This window comes from Aricia agestis, chromosome 12 (genome assembly GCF_905147365.1).
Source record: "Aricia agestis chromosome 12, ilAriAges1.1, whole genome shotgun sequence".
NCBI classification, from domain to species: domain Eukaryota; kingdom Metazoa; phylum Arthropoda; class Insecta; order Lepidoptera; family Lycaenidae; genus Aricia; species Aricia agestis.
In genome coordinates this window covers 10,880,425-10,900,292 of record NC_056417.1, presented here as the reverse complement: position 1 = coordinate 10,900,292, position 19,868 = coordinate 10,880,425, and the positions used below count along the sequence as shown (strand labels likewise).

The following is a 19,868-nucleotide window of genomic DNA, read 5'->3' as shown; positions in this document are numbered from 1 at the left end:
GTCGTCCTCTTCACAAAATAATGTAGGTACATTGTTTACACAGCTTTCATAATTATTAATTCCCCATTTTCGGGTTTAATGGCCCTTACAGATTTTAATTAAGGGATCGTCGTTTGTCGACTGTCTGTCAGTCTCAAAACACCGGCTGGTCGTCACAAGATGACTCCTTAATTAATATCACAGAACAAATATACTGGACATCGATGTTAGATTATTACTCTATTTAAATATTATATTAGCAATGTTTCCTAAAATCGTGTTTCCTTATATATTATATGAGGTAAGGACACTTTGTGATAAAGTTAGAAAATCATATTTTATTGGTAAACGAATATGATTATTGATAAGTATTATTTAAGTATTTCAAGGTACGTGTTGCTGCTGAAATTTCGACATGAGCAAGTATCTGCAATTTTCAAAGTCCAGCTATTTAAGCGTGAATACAAAACTTCAAACGTTGAATTAGGAGAAAGAAAGTATTGCTATTATTATAAGCAAAGCTCAGAATAAAGACTAACGAAGGATAAATACGGGTAGGCCAATGCGGGCCTAAAACTTAAATTGAATTAGGTAGGAAAATAACATTATTTTCCTACCTAATTTAATTTAGGTTTTAGTTTTTGTAGCTGTATTACCATAGCTATTGGTCTACCAGAATCTGATGGCAAAAAATGGAAAAAAGAAATTGACGCTACCAATACTGGGGAAATTGGAGCAAAACTTTAATCCTCTTTTTCCTTATAGTGGCTGATTCTGTATGTGATACATGCAAATGTAAAAAATATCCAATGAAAGGATATTTTTTTTAAATCTCCCATCCGCCATGAGATTCTGGTAGACCTTATGGCTGAGTAACATCGAATATCCAAGCCTTAACCAATTTTTTTTTTGAAAATCGAATTTCAAAAATGACATTTATGGCGTAAAAATATTTTTGAAAATAAAAAGGGACATTTGATAAAGTTTAAAGATTTTTATTTATTTTGTGATCATTATGTTTAGTAGTATAATTAAATTTAGTCAACGTGCAATTTGTGTTTGTACAATATAGAGTTTATAATAATAATTTATTAGTAATATCTAAAGTCTAAACGATGAATGAAAATACCAATACAGATGTTGCAAACAATGAAATTTCATCGGAAAAGGAACCAGTAAGTTTAACCAGTCTTTTTCTAGTTATATACTAATACGAGTTTTTTCGCTCGCGTTAAGAAGTATTATTATATACAAACTTTCATCCCCTATTTTAACCCCTTGGGGGTGGAATTGATCAAAATCCTTTCTTAGCGGATGCCTACGTCATAACATCTACCTGCATGCCAAATTTCATGCCAAATCGGTCCAGTGCACAGATTTTATAAGTAAGTCCAGTGGTTTAGGCTGTGCGTTGATAGATCACCATGTCAGTCAGTCACCTTTGAGTTTTATATATATAGATAGTCACTAATCCATACTTTTTTAATATTATAAATGTGAAAGTGTGTCTGTCTGTCTGTCTGTTATCTCTTCACGACCAAACAGCTGAACCAATTTTACTGAAAAATTGGTATGGAGATACTTTAAGCCCCGGGAAAAGACATACTTTTTATACCTAAAAAATGTACGGTACCTGCGAAATAAACGAATTTTGTCTTCGACCTCAAAGATCCTTTTGAAGTCAAATAATAAACTCTGACGAGTTCCTTCCACTTGACACCACCATACCGACACCACCGGTGCCGCGGTGGTGTCATATGGAATCTCTAGTCCATATGACACCACCCAGGCTGGTGATGTCAAGATGACCATTTGAATGACAGATAAATATAAAATTTACTGCTTGAACTTAATTGGAGTTTTTATATCAACAACTAAGCAATTATTGCTTATGGTGTGATACCTTAAAGCCTAAAGGTTTTCTATATTTCAATTTTCACGGCATCTTATAAAAGGGCAAGTTAATAATTTAGATACCGCTGGTGTTAAATAAAGGTATTTTGCCGTTGAACAAAGATGACTCCCAAGTCCCAACCGCACATCACTTTATATCTAGCGACAGCAATAAATACAACAGGCTAATGCTAAGTACTCACATACGGTTTTGCTCAATCGAGCAATAACGTCGAGCAAAACCCGCGGCTCGGGCTTTCGTCCACACATTCAGCATTGCTCGATAGTTTTATTCAATATATTTCATTCCATCAATCCGGCTCGATCCGGTTCTATCAATCCTTCAAGCGGCTCGATGCGAGCCTTCGAGCTGTCAGTTTTGCGGTCCACACAGTAATTATTAGGTACTCAATTTGGAATAAAACTATCGAGCATAACCGTATGTGAATACTTAGCATTAAACTGTACAATATCTGCTGTCAATCGTCTCTTACATTGCTTTTTTTTTATGAAATAAGGGAGCAAACGAGCACACGGGTCACCTGATGGAAAGCAACTTCCGTCGCCCATGGACACTCGCAGCATCAGAAGAGCTGCAGGTGCGTTGCCGTCCTTTTAAGAGGGAATAGGGTAATAGGGGAGGGTAGGGATGGGAATAGGGGAGGGTAGGGAAGGGAATAGGGTAGAGGATTGGGCCTCCGGTAAACTCACTCACCCGGCGAAACACAGCGTGTTTCACGCCGGTTTTCTGTGAGAACGTGGTATTTCTCCGGTCGAGCCGGCCCATTCGTGCCGAAGCATGGCTCTCCCACATATAAATCATGCTGTCGCAAGAGTAACATCGCCCTGCTGTATTTTTACTAAAATCACAAAATATACATAGACATGTAGTAGTGTAAATCTGATGTTTTCTTCTTGAAATAAATTTCATGACTCAGACTTGCGCATCTATTCGGGCGGTTGACTATTAAAAGCTACTGCACAGTCAGTTAGGTCTCAACATTTATGTAACAGTTGTAAACTGCAAAATTATGTTATCTGAAGATTAATATAAAAATCAATAATGATATCAGTTACACATTAGTAATGAATAGTGTTGTGAGTCATTCTCATGACTCAATATGTCCAAATATATTGCTGATATTATTGTTACTACGATAAGGCTCGTTAGCTCAGCGGTTAGAGCACCTAATATTTACAAGCAAATCAGAACGAGGAGGTCGGGGGTTCAAATCCCTAATGTGCCTTTTTTTTCAATTTTAACATGGCACGGCACGGCGCCGCGCCGTGTCACGGTGGTGAGATCGTGTCGTGGCACGGTGGCGACGCCGCGCCGTTTTTAATACGGACGCGCTGTAAAGCCCCCATATATGCATAAAACGACAGTTTTCAAATTGTTACTTACCAACTTTATCCTCTTGCGTCTTCAATTAATATATTGCAGATAATATAGTTATATGGAGTATGAACACGGAGTTTATACAAGTTTTACCTCGTAAGAACTGGGCAGTAGTAATGCAAGTGCCTCAGAGAGTAACGTCATTTGATGATTCACTAACACCGTACATGTTGCGGGTTTGAAATGCACTGTTATAAGGCTCGTTAGCTCAGCGGTTAGAGCACCTACTTAAGCATTGCTAAAAAGAGGAGGTCGGGGGTTCAAATCCCTCACGAGCCGATTGTTTTTTACAGTAAGAAAGTTACGATATGGTCCAGTCAACTTAGGCTTAAATTAGGTATGAACCTCGGAATTCGAGATACTCAGCTGTACTATAGCTACCGGTGGTAGGCATCAGGTAGACATTCTGAAAAAATTTGATTCAAATTTACTCAGAAATAAAACATTTTTTATTTTATTTATTTATTATTTATGTAAATCTGTAAATATGTGTATATTGTCTCAAAACCTACATATGGTAGGGTGTGCGCAACTATTAACGCGACACCGGTGTCCTATCCTTTAATGTCGTGATGTACAGTGCCGTAAATAGGGCGGTGCCACCGGTGCCCAGGCACAGGGCGTAGACTCTGAGAGACGCAAACATGGCCAGACCAGGCAGGTATATTATTTTATACAGGATAATTTCCCACTGTGCCCCTAGTGCTGCACAGTGGGGGTGGTATATAATCACAAAAGGCGTACAAGGCCTACTTGATATCAGACGGCTCGGCTACTTGTGTTTCCATATCAATTCTTAAAAAAAAGTTTGTTTTCCAAAATTTTAGTACCTATTATAATTGGTCCATCAACAGTCAACACCATGTTTTATTTTATCACCTTGAATGAAATAAAATAGGCCTATACATACAATTGCCCCTATAATATCTAAAAAAAACAAGGGCGCACTCGCACAGGGCGCAAAAAAGGCTACTAACGGCACTTGTGATGTATGGCATATTTTATCAGTAAATTGGCTCTCAAATTTTTTCTTTCTCTCACGGTTGTAAAATGGCAGCCATTTAATTTTTTATCGGGCTTTCACACTAAATCTGACCAATACTTCTCATGTAAATATCCTATCAATATAAAAAAAGATCTTATTTAATAGCTAAACTTATGGACTACGCTTACACTGGCAATACGTTATGAATTTCGAAAATTAAACATAGAAAAACCAAAATTTAAGGAAAAAATGTTGTGTATTTTTTAATTAATGGCTTTTTGTGAAAAATATAGCGCATTAAACTAGTTCTCTTTTATTTTAAAAAATAGAGGAAGTTTTCATCTTTAAAAAACTAAAATGGCTGCCATTTTACACAGGTCCATACAAAGTTACCCAATGCACTTTAATATTTTCGCACACCCTACCATATGTAGGTTTTGACACAACATTTAGGGTGCCAATATACACATATTTACAGACTTTACAGCTGGGTATCTCAAATTCCGAGGTGAACTTACTATATTAATTGGACTAATATAGAATTTAGGGTTCCGTTTTATTTATGAGCGGTTATTTCTTGCAAACCTTAAATGGCAGCAGTAGTCAGGGAGCCCTATAACATTTTTTTATTACTAACAAGCAAAATTTTTGTGAGTAGCTTCCTTTTGATAAGACAAACAACTTTTTTACCTGCGAAAAATCTTGAAAGTGGTAGCTAACACAGATAGAAAGGATTTCATACTTTGATTTGATTGTCCTAAAATATGGATTGTTCTGTTTGTAGGACAATGTTACATATAACTATAAACCTACAAAATTAATTACAGAACGTTAAAACGGAACCCTAAATTCTATATCGTAACTTCCTTACTGTAAAAAACAATCGGCTCGTGAGGGATTTGAACCCCCGACCTCCTCTTTTTAGCAATGCTTAAGTAGGTGCTCTAACCGCTGAGCTAACGAGCCTTATAACAGTGCATTTCAAACCCGCAACATGTACGATGTTAGTGAATCATCCAATGACGTTACTCTCTGAGGCACTTGCATTACTACTGCCCAGTTCTTACGAGGTAAAACTTGTATAAACTCCGTGTTCATACTCCATATAACTATATTATCTGCAATATCTTAATTGAAGACGCAAGAGGATAAGGTTGGTAAGTAACAATTTGAAAACTGTCGTTTTATACATATATGGGGGCTTTACAGCGCGTTCGCATTAAACACGGCGCGGCGTCGCCACCGTGCCACGACACGACGTCGTCCACCACCACGACGTTTAAAAAAAAGCGTTTGAATCTACGTTTGAATATTGTCATATTATCATTACAATGTACTATACCTCTAGTATGTTATCTGTAATCTGTAGATAAACACATACGAGTAAGATTCAATAGCGATTGATGATCTAATGAATAAATCATACTCTGACCAAAAATATTGCTGATATTAAAATTGATATGATATGGGTCGTTGGCTTTAAGCGGTTAGAGCACATAGGTGAAAAATTTAATATCGAGGAGGTCGGGGGTTCAAACTTCAAATCGTGAGGATCCGACGATTTTTTTAACTTCAAAAGTGATTTTTTTTTCCTCCAATTATAAGGGCGCGTATATAGTTACATTTCCAATCAAAGATTTTATTTTATACCCGACAATAAGCAAGAACCGTCATTCTTTATTAAATAAACAGGTGTAACTAAAGTATATTCAGGATGTAACAAAATAAATTTATATACATACTAAATGACGCCTGCAACTCCGTTGCGCCAAAATTCGGTTATCGCGCATACATTTTTTCGGGATAAAAACTATATTTTGTCCTTCCTCGGGACTCAAAGTATCTCTATGCTAAATTTCAGCAAAATCGGTTCAGCGGTTTGAGCGTGAAGAGGTAACAGACAGACAGACACACTTTCGCATTTATATTAGTATGGATGGATAATACTTTAGGGTGTTTATGGGTCCATTATGTGAAAGTAGCAGCGCTACATTGTATTTGAGATCAGAAGATAATATTATGTGTTTATGTTACAGAGAAAGAAACAAAAAAAAATACGTGTGACACTCGGGGACTGCCCCGGTAAAGATAGCATAGCATTTTATCAACGCAATAATTGTAATTCCCATACGTCTAGTCGTACATCCATCGTGCTGAAGTCTGGCAACGTCGCACCAACAGGCACAGCGAAGCGGCAACGCCATACCGCTGCGCCGCGCCATAGTAAAAGGAGGGGAAGTAAGTTATCTTCATACAAAGGCAAAGATAACTTACTTCCCCTCCTTTTACTATGGCCGCACCGGTCGGTGCGGCGAGCAAAGCCCGCGATAAAAGCTATGCAATTGATAAAAATGATATCGATGTCTAATAACCGTTCTGATTGTCTGTCAGAATGTCACAAGCGAGGAGCTGGATGGCGGTCGGTCGGAGGGGACAATCCGCTTCACGCTCAGGTCCATCAGCCAGCTTAAGGATGGTGAGAAGGCGCTGTCGGAGCCCTGCTACGTGCGGTGTCTGCCGTGGAAGATCCTCGTCCTCATCAAATATAGGTGAGATTTGTTTTATAAGCTATTGCAAAGCTTTAAGCTCCGATGCGTCAAAATTCGTTTATCGAGGAGGAACCATATATATTTTTCCAGGATAAAAAGTATCCTATGTCCTTTCCCGGGGCTCAAAGTATCTCCATGCCAATTTTCAGAAAAAAATCGGTTCAGCGGTATGGGCGTAAGAAGGTAACATCGCATTGTTTTAGCTTTACGAGTACCAAACTTAAGAGGAGTCCACACCGCCCTTTTTTCCATACAAACGTTGTCCCCTGTTTCCTCCCTGGATAATGCTAGTAGAGTTATAATTTTTTTCCTGAATATCTACGGCCACTAATACCATGTCCCTATGTTTTCTTTTTTTTCATAATTTAATTATTAAATAAGATATGAACGTTCAAAAACCCAAAAAAATGGCCAGATTTTCCGCTGTGTTCAAACATCCAGAAAACAGATTTGGCTAGATTATACAAAAAAATAAAACATAGGAACACAGCTCAAGTATTTCTTTAATCTTTAATGAAAAAAATTACTTAAATCGGTTAAGTTTTGGAGAAGGAATCAGGGGACAACGAATTGTTGATTTTCTGGATTTTCTGCAGTTGTCTCTATCGCGTTCTGCGGTATAGGCTTGAGGTAAGGGAGAGAGCTATAGATATTACACGTACTTTTTTTTAATTTCTCTAGCCCCTGGTGTATCCTCTTAATAATAATGCAAAGAAACTGCTAAAAATATTTCACAGTACATTGAATTGGCTCGTCAACTTTACTTAATGGCTGCCACATATCATAATATAACATTCTAACAATAGACCTGCTAAAACTATTTCACATCATTTAAGAAACGGACTTATAAGTGTCGCTGTCTAGATTTACTTAATACTTAATGACACATCATTGCATAATATCACATTATGTAATGATAATGTATTAGAGATGTTGCGAATATTCGCATCCGTATAAATGCGGAGTTGATGAGGATCCGTATCCGCGGATGTGAGCCTATTAAAATCGCGCATTAGCGTATGTGAAAAATGGAACACAACCCTTTTTTTATGAAATAAGGGGGCAAACGAGCAAACGGGTCACCTGATGGAAAGCAACTTCCGTCGCCCATGGACATGAGACAGCATCAGAAGAGCTGCAAGTGCGTTGCCGGCCTTTTAAGAGGGTAATAGGGGAGGGTAGGGAAGGGAAGGGAAGGGAATAGGGAAGGGGATTGGGTCTCCGGTAAACTCACTCACTCGGCGAAACACAGCGCAAGCGCTGTTTCACGTCGGTTTTCTGTGAGAATGAGTTTCTTTTATGTGTATACAGGGAATGGGAGCAGCAGCAACAGAAAGGCCTCGGTGTGTTCCTGCAGTGTAACGCCGACAGCAAGACCCCAGGGTGGACCTGCTACGGCTTTGGCGAGCTCCGGCTGTTGACGCACCACCCGCAGAAGGAGCATCTGTGTAAGAAGATACACCACATGTTTCACTTGTGAGTGGACGACTTATGTGTTTTTATGGGACGTCTAGGTTATGCGCCCTATATTTGTTGGTCCATCGTGGAAAAATGCGTAAAGGCTTAAGGCATATTTATACATGATTGGCTATGAGTGTCATCGATTGTACACGCTCAGGGTAGGCAAACATGGTTTTCCATCATGGCCCACCGTAGACCGTGGCCGTGATATTTCAGCAGAAGTTAAGTAACATTGGTACTTACCTAAAATATTATATTGTTTTCTGAACGAACCATTCTGAAATCTTAATGTGTCTATTCATATTTAAATTTTTAGTACCCTTCCTTATTTATTTTTTTCATTAATATTTCTATTAAAAATTACCGTGTACCAACGCAGCAAAGCTACATACACTTGTTTGTGCATTTTTATACTAGTTGTGGACGAAAATAATGTAAAAGAACTAGCTAATGACGTTTGCAACTCCGTGGCGCCAAAATTCGTACATCGAGCGGGAATCGTACATTTTTCTAGGATAAAAAATATCCTATGTCTTTTCCCAGGAATCAAAGTATCTTTATAATAGGTTCAGCGGTTTAGGCGTGAAGAGGTAACAGGCAGACAGACACACTTTCACATTTATAATATTAGTATGGATCGTTGTGTTGTCCAACCGTGATTCGATTGGTATAACAACTTACTCAAAGAAATTTAAACTTGCATTTATAATACGGGATATCGAACTTTTGCATGAAATATAACGCAGTACGCCAACTTACATAATTTACGACGAGAAAAACAAAACCCGCGCTGTCAAAATAGCACAATTTATGCTGTACATAAAATGCAGTGTGATACATTTAAAGTTTAAACTATAATTTTGTTTTTACACTTGCTAAAAGCCGAGCTTTGTGAGGGCTTGCGTCGTTTTTCTGCGTGGTAATAGTACAACCAAACTTTGACTGACCGATGATAACACATAGCTACATATAAATAAAAATGACTATGTTAAAGCACAAATCAGTAGGCGAGATAGTTTTTCCGTAAAGTGTACCACAAAAGTGCTCAGGTTGTGGGATATACTAGAGCTCGCTTCGCTCGCCCTGATAAACTTCCTTTATTTTTTAATTTACATGCAATATTCTTATACGTGCTTATTAAACAATTTGCGATCTGCTGGTCTTTCCTTTGCCAACTTCATCGCATGAGTATTGTTTAAAAACACAATGTAGGTCATCAACCTTTGAATAACAAAAGCTGTTACCCCCTGTATAAATCAGCTGTAGCGTAATATTGAAGTAAATAATAGCGAAAGTGATTCCTCAAAACTTAGCAAAGAAAATGTGAATAATAATGAAAATGTTATTAAAGTAATTTTAAATACTTAGGGCCTGTTACACCACTTCCTGATAAGTGCCAGATAGGCTATCCACCACTGAACTTGACAGATAGAGTATGGAGAATCTGTCAAAAAAGTTGTGGATAGCCTATCCGGCACTTTATCAGGAAGTGGTGAATATAGTATTAAATAAGAAAATGTATTAGATAAAATTTACTAGAAATTTTGAAATATTATGTAACCTCCATAGTCCATAGTCCATACTCATGAAACTTCGGTAGGTTAGTTATAGCTAGTAATAGTTGAGTTACAGTCGATCCTTTTACGATATCCAATAAAGCAAGTTCTCTCATCGTAACTTTCTCGACGTAGCAGCTATATGCACGTGTACGCCAGATTACACCACACTCCACACTCCACACACCTTCCCCCCCATAGTCTATATAATTTATAACCTCTATAGTCATCTATACAGGGTGTAACAAAAATAAGTGATAATACTTTAGGGTGTGTACGTGTTCCTTGTAGAGAGTTCACTGTGAAAGTGGCAGCTCTGAAAGACGATTTTTTTTTCACTTTTGTATGGGCAAGGGCCCAAGCGTCACGAGTTTCCCCATACAAAAGTGAAAAAAATGTTTGGTCTTTCAGCGCTGCTACTTTCACAGTGAACTCTCTACAAGGAACACGTACACACCCTAAAGTATTATCACTTATTTTTGTTACACCCTGTATACTCTATAGTCCAGGGGTTCCCAATCTTTTTCAGCCTGCGGCGCAGTTACACGTCTCAATATTTTGTCACGGCGCCCTACTTAGGTAAAGTAGCTAGGTAGGTATCTATTAGAAAAAGATACACCTTTGATGATTATATTAATTAGTAAGGCTAAGCAGGTAAATAATAATAAACAAATATTTAATCATCTGCCTGATTTGTCTAATTCATTTTATAATTTTATTTATAATATTTGTGATTTCGGATAATGATGGAGGATCGACTCACGGTGCCCCTTTTGTCTTTCCACGGCGCACCAGTGTCTATAGTGTCTATAGTCTATACCTATATAGAAAACTTTACTAAACAAGTAGAACTTAAAATATTCAAATCAGGGGGGCTAAAATGGTCGCTTTGGAGAATCATATTAGGAATTATAATATGATTAATTTTTAAAAAACCACAAAATGGTCACTCTGCTTGCAATTCATGTCTAGTTATTCGTACTAATTTGACATTCGTCAGTTTGACTGTTTTGATGATTCCGTTTCTGAATTGATTTTAGAGGAATAAAAAAGCCGTCGTTTGGTCAGTTGTTACGAAGCAGCAAACTGTATATTAGCAACTGACAGTCTGTGCTCTGTCTGTAATTGCCTTTATCACTCTCATGTAGCTGTACGGCTACCTTATCTGAGTTATCACGTAAAAATAGCGATCAACAATCCACTAGCAATAATCGCGCGAGCGATTGCTGGGTGTCATGAATATCACAATAAATGATGTCATGTATAGTGATCGATTGTAATCGTATTGTTTTGGCTGATACGTGATACCCCATTGCGATTTTGGAGCAATCATCGCGCAATAATTGCTATCGCATTGCTCTCGCAAGATACGTGATAGGGGGCCGATTTAAATGAAATTCAGTAAAGAGATACTTTGATACTCGGGAAAGGACACATGATAGTTTTTGTTGCGGAAAAATGCATGGTTTCCGCACAATATACTAATTTGTGCGCCACGAGGTTGCGAACGCCAGCTAGAATTATTATTATACAGTCCTAAAACTGCGTCTAAATATTAAAGTTGTCGAAATTAATCATAATACAAGTGATCAATTATTATGAGTCATATTCGGTTTGTACAATTATTATATTAATGTATAAGTTCTTATGACAGCGTTCGTTAGCTTAGTGGTAAGAACTTCAATTTAAAAGCAACGAAAAGTTTCTTACTTTGAGTATGAACCTGTGGCGGTACCCACAATTCGCCTAACATTCCTGCATCGCGCTATCGAAGTTTTCTGAGCGCGTCGGTATATATACGACAGCTGAAATGTATCACGTGGGCTCCGGCCTGACCGAGCATAACACCTCGCTCGGTCTGAAGATCTTCCTTTGGCCACGCTCATTCCCACATTGGTGACCCTCGACAGAACACGCCTCCTTCATCATCATCACTCCCCGCCCTCCGCACCGCGCCAGCCAGCATCGCCTCATCGGGTACATCGTCCACTAGCCGCAACGTACCGCGGCCTGGGCGACTCCGCATCGGCATCATCGGGCTTTCTCACTACACACCGACCGGTCAGCAAGCAGAGCACATCTCTCCTGGTCAACACGTAGCATCGGCCCCGCACGGCAGCTTATCCGACTCACTGGATCCCGTGCAGCAGCTTACAGTTCCGACTCACTGGGACTCACTGCAACAGTTCCGACTCACTGGAACTCACTGGCACTGGCGACTCTAGCGACAAGACTTCAAGATTCGACCTCCGGTCTTCGGGGGGGAGTGATGTGGCGGTACCCACAATTCGCCTAACATTCCTGCATCGCGCTATCGAAGTTTTCAGAGCGCGTCGGTATATATACGACAGCTGAAATGAATCACGTGGGCTCCGGCCTGACCGAGCTTAACACCTCGCTCGGTCGGAAGATCTTCCTTTGGCCGCCACGCACTTATCCCCACAAACCATATTGCTATGCCTACGCGCCTATTTATAAGCAGTAGATCAAATGCCAAAATCCTGCAATAAACCGCACCTAAAAAGGATGTAACAAAACTAAGTGATAATAATTTTGTGAGTGTACGACGTATGTGTCCCATTGGATAAAATAATATGTTACACCTCATAATGTTATATGTCTAGGCAGATTCCCAATAACGCATCAAATATTTCCAGCAAGGAGCAAGACTGGGGCTTCGCCCATTTTATATTGTGGAAAGATTTGATGGATCCAGAGAATGGGTATGTCAAGGATGACACCATAGAACTAGAAGCCCATGTAGCGGCAGAGGCGCCACATGGTGTGTCCTGGGACTCCAAGTTACATACTGGATACATTGGTATGTCTATGGCTTATTTGGAACAAAGTAGTTTAGTATAAGAAAATAGTGAACCTGCTTAAGGAAGCAGTGAATCATGACTTGTTTTTGCTTTAGATATTCTTGTCGAATGTGTGACCCGTCCTTATTCTTTAAATGATTGAAATGTGGCTGAAGTAACTTAACATAAAGAGTAAGGGCCGCGTCACAACGGAATAGCAGCGGCTCGCTTGAGAAGTCAGCGGCCGCCGGCGGCCACGAGCTGCCACGGGCGGCCGCTGACTTCTCAAGCGATACTATGTATTACAATAATGAAGATAAAGTTCAGTTTAAAATCATATGACACTGAAAGTGCTCGCCGCGCCGCTGCCATTCCGGTGTGGCGCGGCCCTAACGGAAGTAATCGAAGGATTTCGGTTCTTTTCGAGTCGACTTTCGACTGGGCGCGTAGCATCGCGTAGCACTGCTACGGAACGAACAGAAGAGGAATAATAATTTATCCGGCTATTATATGGTCGCTGTTAAACATATTTTGTGTATTAACCCAGATTTTTTTTGTTGAATTATGAATGCATTTTTCTTCTAAACTGCATTCATAATTCTATATGTTTTTTTTTTTGTGGGACGATGCACAAATGCTAAACAGCGTCCAATATACAATTGATGTCAGTAAGCAAATGGTTTCGTAACATTTTGTTTTTGTGTAGAGGTTTTTGATGCAAATAATATACAATAATATCAAATTTCCGTTCTTTTTTGTTTTGATAGGGCTGAAAAACCAAGGAGCAACCTGCTACATGAACTCTCTACTCCAGACTCTCTTCTTCACCAACATCTTCCGCAAATCCGTGTACAAGATACCCACAGTTGGTGACGATAGCTCCCTGTCAGTCGCCTTCGCCCTACAGAGGGTTTTCCACGATCTTCAGTTCTCGAACAAACCGGTAGCAACCAAGAAACTGACGAAGAGCTTCGGTTGGGAGTCGTTTCAGTCATTTATGCAACACGACGTACAGGAGTTCTTAAGAGTGAGTGAGCTGGCGTGTGCAGATTGAACAGACCACAACATAATATGATTATTTAGCTTTAGGCAACTTTTAAGTTGGTCGCGTCCACTGCATTGGAATCCCGGGAAGTTAAGATCCGACTGTTTTAACAAAATGCACTGTAAGCAACACAAGTTAATACAACAACATAATATCATAGTATAGTACATCCCGATTCTGATGCAGTAAACACCCGTCATCCAGGTTTGATCTAGTCAATACCAAGTACCAACCAATCCATCAGTCCAGAAATCACAAATGTCCAGAAAATACGAATAAGTATTAAGTTGTTGAAACATTTTATTTGCATTGAATACAAAGTAAGAACTGAAAGTACTCAACTGATTTGTCTAAAAACACACTGGTCGATACTTGATATCCCACAGCAGCATAATATGGGCCTTCGGTTTTCCATTATTGCGCATGAAATCGCAAGAAACGTTAAGTCATGTATCAATATTCAATATGTGTGATCTCGTTAAAAAGTTATGACTATACAAATTCAGGTGCTCCTAGACAAGCTTGAGAGCAAGATGAAGGGCACAGCGGTGGACGGGGTTATACCGAAACTGTTTGGAGGGCGGACCTCCTCCTTCGTCCGCTGCCGGCACGTCAGCTGCACCAGCACTAGAGAGGAGACATTCTACGACATACAGCTCAGCGTCAAAGGAAAGAGTAACAGTGAGTTTATTTTTTTATCAAATAAGGGGGCAAACGAGCAAACGGGTCACCTGATGGAAAGCAACTTCCGTCACCCATGGACACTCGCAACATCAGAAGAGCTACAGGTGCATTGCCGTCCTTTTAAGAGGGTAAGGAAGGAAATAGGGGAGGGTATGGGATTAGGCCTTCGGTAAACTCACTCACTCGGCGAAACACAGCGCAAGCGCTGTTTCACGCCGGTTTTCTGTGTGCCCGTGGTATTTCTTCAGTCGAGGTCGAGGAGGTCGGCCCTCCCATTCGTGCCGAAGCATGGCTCTCCCACGTAAAAATATGTTAATCATATTTATATGAACGACGACTTAACCAAGACTGCCAATTATTATTATAGGTTCTCATGAATATAATACTATGGAGCTATACTTTCAAGATTAGACACATTAGACATGAGGTAGGAGGAAAATGACCCCACCTTGATTTGACTTTTAAGGGCGTGGCGCAATTATCGCGTAAGTAAATCGAGAAAATTGATTCCTAGGTCGGATCATGTCAATTCAGTGGTAATTGTGATCTGTGTGTGGCTGGGTTTGACGTAACGAGATCAAACTACGTAGGTCCCCCATCTGCCTAGGAATCAACTTATCTGATAGTACCTAAGGTTGAGTGAGATTTTCACTGCTTCAGCAGAGCATGAGAATTCGTAAGAGTTTCAAAGATAGTCGGTAGACCTACGATATTTGAACAACAGGCTGATTATATATCTTGCTAGTAGTACGCAACAGGTGTTTAATATCTAACCCTTGTCAGATATTTTGTGTTTTTAGAAAATATAGATCTTGTGCAATATCTGCTGACAAACGCCTGTTATTTACTGGTCGCAAGATTGTAAGCACTCAGCGGACTGTCGTCCGTTTGTTGTTTCTTAACCCCTTGATATGATTAATAGCAAAATTATTCATCACCTTTTTATTTTTTAATTAAATAAAAAAAAAAACGTCGGCTCGTGAGGGATTTGAACCCTCGACCTCCTCAAAGTTTCAAATTTTAAATAGGTGCTCTAACCGCTGAGCTAACGAGCCTTATAACAGTGCATTTCAAACCCGCAACATGTACTGTGTTAGTGAATCATCAAATGACGTTACTCTCTGAGTCACTTGCACTAGTACTACAAAGTTGCAAACTTTACGACGCAATGTGGAATAAAATTGATTTGCTACACCTCATTATTTTGCCATGGTATGACCGAATTGTATTCTCTAGATTCCACATTGGCCTACAAAGAAGCAATTAAGTCAAATTACAATAATCAAGAGGCACTTTTGTCTTTGGCCCATGATTTACGTTTAATTTGCTTCGTTACCTTCGCACCTACGATGTCAATTAAAGTTATCCTCATGATGGCTAACGTGAAAACCCCATCTCTACCTTATGTCAAACCAACGTCAAACTTCGCGTTCCAATTGGTAAAAACTCTAAAATCAGGTGATAATATCAAAATATTTTTTTCTAGACAAGCTCTATGGGTTCTAAAATAAAATCCATTATTAGGGTACGAGTAGCTGGCGATTAAAATGGCGATGTTGTAGGTTTTGATCGTGTGTAAACACTTCAGAGATTAAGTGGGTTCTACGCTCTTCACGGTTTTGTAGCAATTAATAAGGAGTAAGGTTGGGAACAACCGATTGCAAATAGTCTCATTAATAGTTATTACTTATTAATAATCCCAATCGATGTTTAGCTTTAGGCCAATAATACATTATTTGTGTCTTGCTGCGGTGTTTTCTTTCGTATTTACCAGATTACAATGCTGGAATACAAAACTATTTGTTAAGGACCAACTTGGTAAGGAATGCTATACGTTTTCAGTATACGAGTCGTTCTCGGACTACGTCAGCACGGAGCTGCTGGAGGGCGAGAACAAGTACGACGCGGGCGAGCACGGCCTGCAGGAGGCGGAGAAGGGCGTGCGCTTCGACAGCTTCCCGCCAGTGCTGCACCTGCACCTCATGCGGTTCCACTACGACCCGCGCAGCGACACCTCGCTCAAGTTCAACGACAGGTAGAACAGCAAGCGAGCAGCATCACGGCCTGTTCCATTGTAACCCGACTGACTAAGTTTCCGGAAAGTTTTTTACACAGAAAAACCAAAGCGTACTTTGATAGAAAACACTATTGTCTTGTATAGTACTAAGAGTGAAATGAAGGAAGCTAGTTCCTACCCTAAATGTAGCACAATATTCAGCAATATGTCTGAATGTTACAGCACACTTTTTCAATGATCATAGGAACTAATAAAAATCGATACAGTATCACTGAGTTCCGATGCTGAATCAGCACTGTATCTATGGAAACGCGCATGGATTCTAGTAGCAGTTACCATCCATGTTAGTGTGTTCATCATCCAAAAACATGTGTACATCAGCTCTGGATTGTATAGGCAGTATAGATCATTGCCTATGGGCGGCAGCGTCCTGTGGCATCTAGGGGGGGGCGGCAGCGGCAGAGTTATAAATAATATAAATCCGGCCCTGGTGTAAATGTTTCATTCCAGTCTACTTTACTACGTAGGTTCGAGTTCTACGAGGAGATCGACCTGGGTCAGTACGTCCGCGAGGGTGGTCCGCCGCTGCGATACACGCTGCACGCAGTGCTGGTCCACTCTGGGGACAACCACGGCGGACATTATGTGGTCTTCATTGACCCACGTGCTGACGGCAAGGTGAGATTCTGGATACGATCCTGATAGAGCACAATTCCAGATACACAATGCAAAATTCGACTTGAATTCGATAGCTTCCATGCACGACTAGACTATATACTAATTCAAATACAGTCGCTACACTCTTCAGGTGATACTCTTCAATGCCTTAGCACTTTATCGATAGTCACGCACATCAAGTGAAGGGCTGGCAACAATTTGAGTTTCTGACTTCGCCCTTGATACCTCTTCCACGCTGCAACTGTAGGCAGTGTTGAATCTGAGTACAAACATATCCTGAAGAAATATTATATCCAGTTTGTTTGTCTGTTTGTTATATTTAAACCTTAAACCCTTTGTAAAATATATAGCTACGTGATGCTTTTGTCACATTGCCTTACCCCACATCCGAAGTGTTCCAAGACCTGGTGATACCACCAAATCCCATTACAGTGGTACAAGTTCGACGACGACGTGGTGTCCCGGTGCTCGAAGCGCGAGGCGATAGAGTACAACTACGGCGGCGGGGAGGACGCGCCCTACCTCGCGAGGAAGGCCACCAGCGCGTACATGCTCATCTATATACAGTGAGTTGACCGACATGACCTTTTGAAGTCAGCCGCCTACAAGGAACTGACTTCAAAAGGTCATATCCGGTGTTCTAAGTGCGAGGCGATAGAATACAACTACGGCGGCGGGGAAGGACGCGCCCTACCTCGCGAGGAAGGCCACCAGCGCGTATATGCTCATCTATATACAGTGAGTTGACCGACATGACCTTTTGAAGTCAGCCGCCTACAAGGAACTGACTTCAAAAGGTCATATCCGGTGTTCTAAGTGCGAGGCGATAGAATACAACTACGGCGGCGGGGAGGACGCGCCCTACCTCGCGAGGAAGGTCACCAGCGCGTACATGCTCAGCTATATACTGCAGTGAGTTGACCGACATGACCCTTTGGAGTCAGCCGCGTCCCCTACAAGAAACTGACTTCAAAAGGTCATATCCGGTGTTCTAAGTGCGAAGCGATAGAGTACAACTATGGCGGTGGGGAGGACGCCCCCTACCTCGCGAGGAAGGCCACCAGCGCTTACATGCTCATCTGCATACAGTGAGTTGACCGACATGACCCTTTGCACTCTGCCGCCTACAAGGAACTGGACTTGAAAAGGTCATCTTTGTAGTGGTTTTTTCGGTCAACCGGTGATTCATCCGATCATCGATTCATCCGGTGGTCATTCCTCACTGTACATGCTCATTTAATCGAGGACTGACTTTGTAGCTCGATATATTTAAGAAGATTTTAGCGTATTTTTGTTACGCAGGCAAAGCTTACAGTAGTATACGCTTAAATAAACTATCCCCAGGACGTCGGAGATGTCGTACATCTTGCAGGAGGTATCGGGGGAGGACATCCCGCGCGAGCTGCGCGATCGCATTGTCGACGAGGTCCGCTACGAGATGGTAAGGTCAAGTAAATATCGATACTTCACATCATTCATAATATATTACAAATGCGAAAGTCTGTCTGTCTGTTACCACTTACCACTTTTAAGGAGTGAGCACGCTGAGACGGGCCGTGCCGGGGCTCAGCGTGCCGGGGCTCATCGCAAAAATCCACCTCCATACAATTTCAAATTTGTATAGAAGCGGATGCGCGTATCGCACACTGTGTCGGGGCGCAGCGGATTTCCGCTTCCATACAAATTGTTAATGGAATCAGGCGTTACTTTGCGGAAATCCATAGTTTAAATTTAGTTTGTTATTATTTTTAAGTCTGACTTAACGGACGTTGTTCGTAGAGTCCACATCCTGAGGATGCTCCGGTGTTGGGGCGAAACGCGCATCGAGGTTTTCAACCTGCATGGTGGTGAGGGGCCTTGCACGGATTTGCCAACATTATTGCTTGTGTGGTGGTGGTGTTTGCAAGTTCTTGCATGCGAGTGTACGCATAGGCAGTGTGGGAGGAGGGAGGTGCTGTACGCATGCCTATGCGTACACTCACTCATTTACTTAAAGGTGGAAGTTGTTTTCGCGGAATATTGCTAAAAATAATAACAAACTAAATTTAATCCATACAAATTGTATGGAGGCGGATTTTTGCGATGAGCCCCGGCACGCTGAGCCCCGGCACGACCCGTCTCAGTGTGCTCACTCCTTTAGGCTGCGTTTCCACCAGAGATGAATTGTGTTGCGAGGAATGTGTTTTTGAGAACCAATAGAATCGCTTCATTGACGTGAGCTTGTCATGGCGTCACTCAGCGCGGCTATGCTATTGGATCTTAAAAACATATTCCTCGCAACACATCTCTGGTGGAAACGCAGCCTTGAATTGCTGAACCGATATAGGCGGGTACCTATAGATATATTTTAAGGTCCAGGAAAGGACATAGAATAGATTTTGTCTGGGTAAACACTGCCACGACAACAACAAAAAACCTGGCTAAAATTATCGCATAGGATTTTTTTTCAAGGCTGTAGCATCCCTTACGTTGAAATCGTACTCAAGTAGGTAACCAATATAAAACAAAAATGTATTTCAGGCGGCAGAAAGTTCGGATTCAAAAAAAACAGATCAGACACATCAGTCCAGTCCGTAAGGCCCAGCGGGAGGATCGTCAATGCGTTCAGGAATATACTGCATATTGCTGGCACCAGTCGCAAACACGAGGACTAGAGCAAAACTTTCAATCATCCAAAAGAAAAATTATTGTCAGTACTATGCCTCTTACAATGTTCAAATATATTTTGTATTGCTCAGTACTTTTTAATAATGCCCAATTCTGAAACATAGGTGCACATTGTGTTTTTATTGTATTTATTGAAATTAAAATTAAATAACTT

The 19,868-nt window shown here is 40.6% G+C and overlaps 1 protein-coding gene and 1 non-coding gene across 3 annotated transcripts; one reads left to right on the top strand and one right to left on the bottom strand.

Moving 5' to 3' along the window:
• The first annotated feature begins 1,060 nt into the window (after window positions 1-1,060).
• LOC121732644 (ubiquitin carboxyl-terminal hydrolase 7-like) lies at window positions 1,061-19,868 on the top strand. 2 transcript variants are annotated; one of them, XM_042122596.1, is made up of 11 exons: window positions 1,061-1,154; window positions 6,648-6,805; window positions 8,117-8,281; window positions 12,480-12,643; window positions 13,391-13,650; window positions 14,175-14,349; window positions 16,195-16,387; window positions 16,897-17,047; window positions 17,480-17,613; window positions 18,392-18,488; window positions 19,568-19,868. In XM_042122596.1, the coding sequence occupies exons 1-11, from the start codon at window positions 1,095-1,097 to the stop codon at window positions 19,622-19,624; spliced, it is 1,614 nt and encodes a 537-aa protein (XP_041978530.1). In that variant the 5' UTR covers window positions 1,061-1,094; the 3' UTR covers window positions 19,625-19,868. The 2 variants fall into 2 exon arrangements, with proteins under 2 accessions (XP_041978530.1, XP_041978528.1); XM_042122594.1 differs by having other exon boundaries at window positions 18,392-18,498.
• Window positions 15,326-15,407, bottom strand: Trnaf-aaa. The gene is given in 2 exon segments: window positions 15,326-15,361; window positions 15,371-15,407. It is a non-coding gene; the product is annotated as a tRNA-Phe (tRNA).

What these genes read in the sequence shown, in the direction of transcription:
- LOC121732644 (XM_042122594.1), top strand. Translation starts at nt 1,095, where the DNA reads ATGAATGAAAATACCAATACAGATGTTGCAAACAATGAAATTTCATCG. An exon ending in TCGCTCAAGTTCAACGACAG is followed by an intron (nt 16,388 to 16,896) that starts GTAGAACAGCAA and finishes TTTACTACGTAG; the next exon opens with GTTCGAGTTCTACGAGGAGA. An exon ending in TACATGCTCATCTATATACA is followed by an intron (nt 17,614 to 18,391) that starts GTGAGTTGACCG and finishes AACTATCCCCAG; the next exon opens with GACGTCGGAGATGTCGTACA.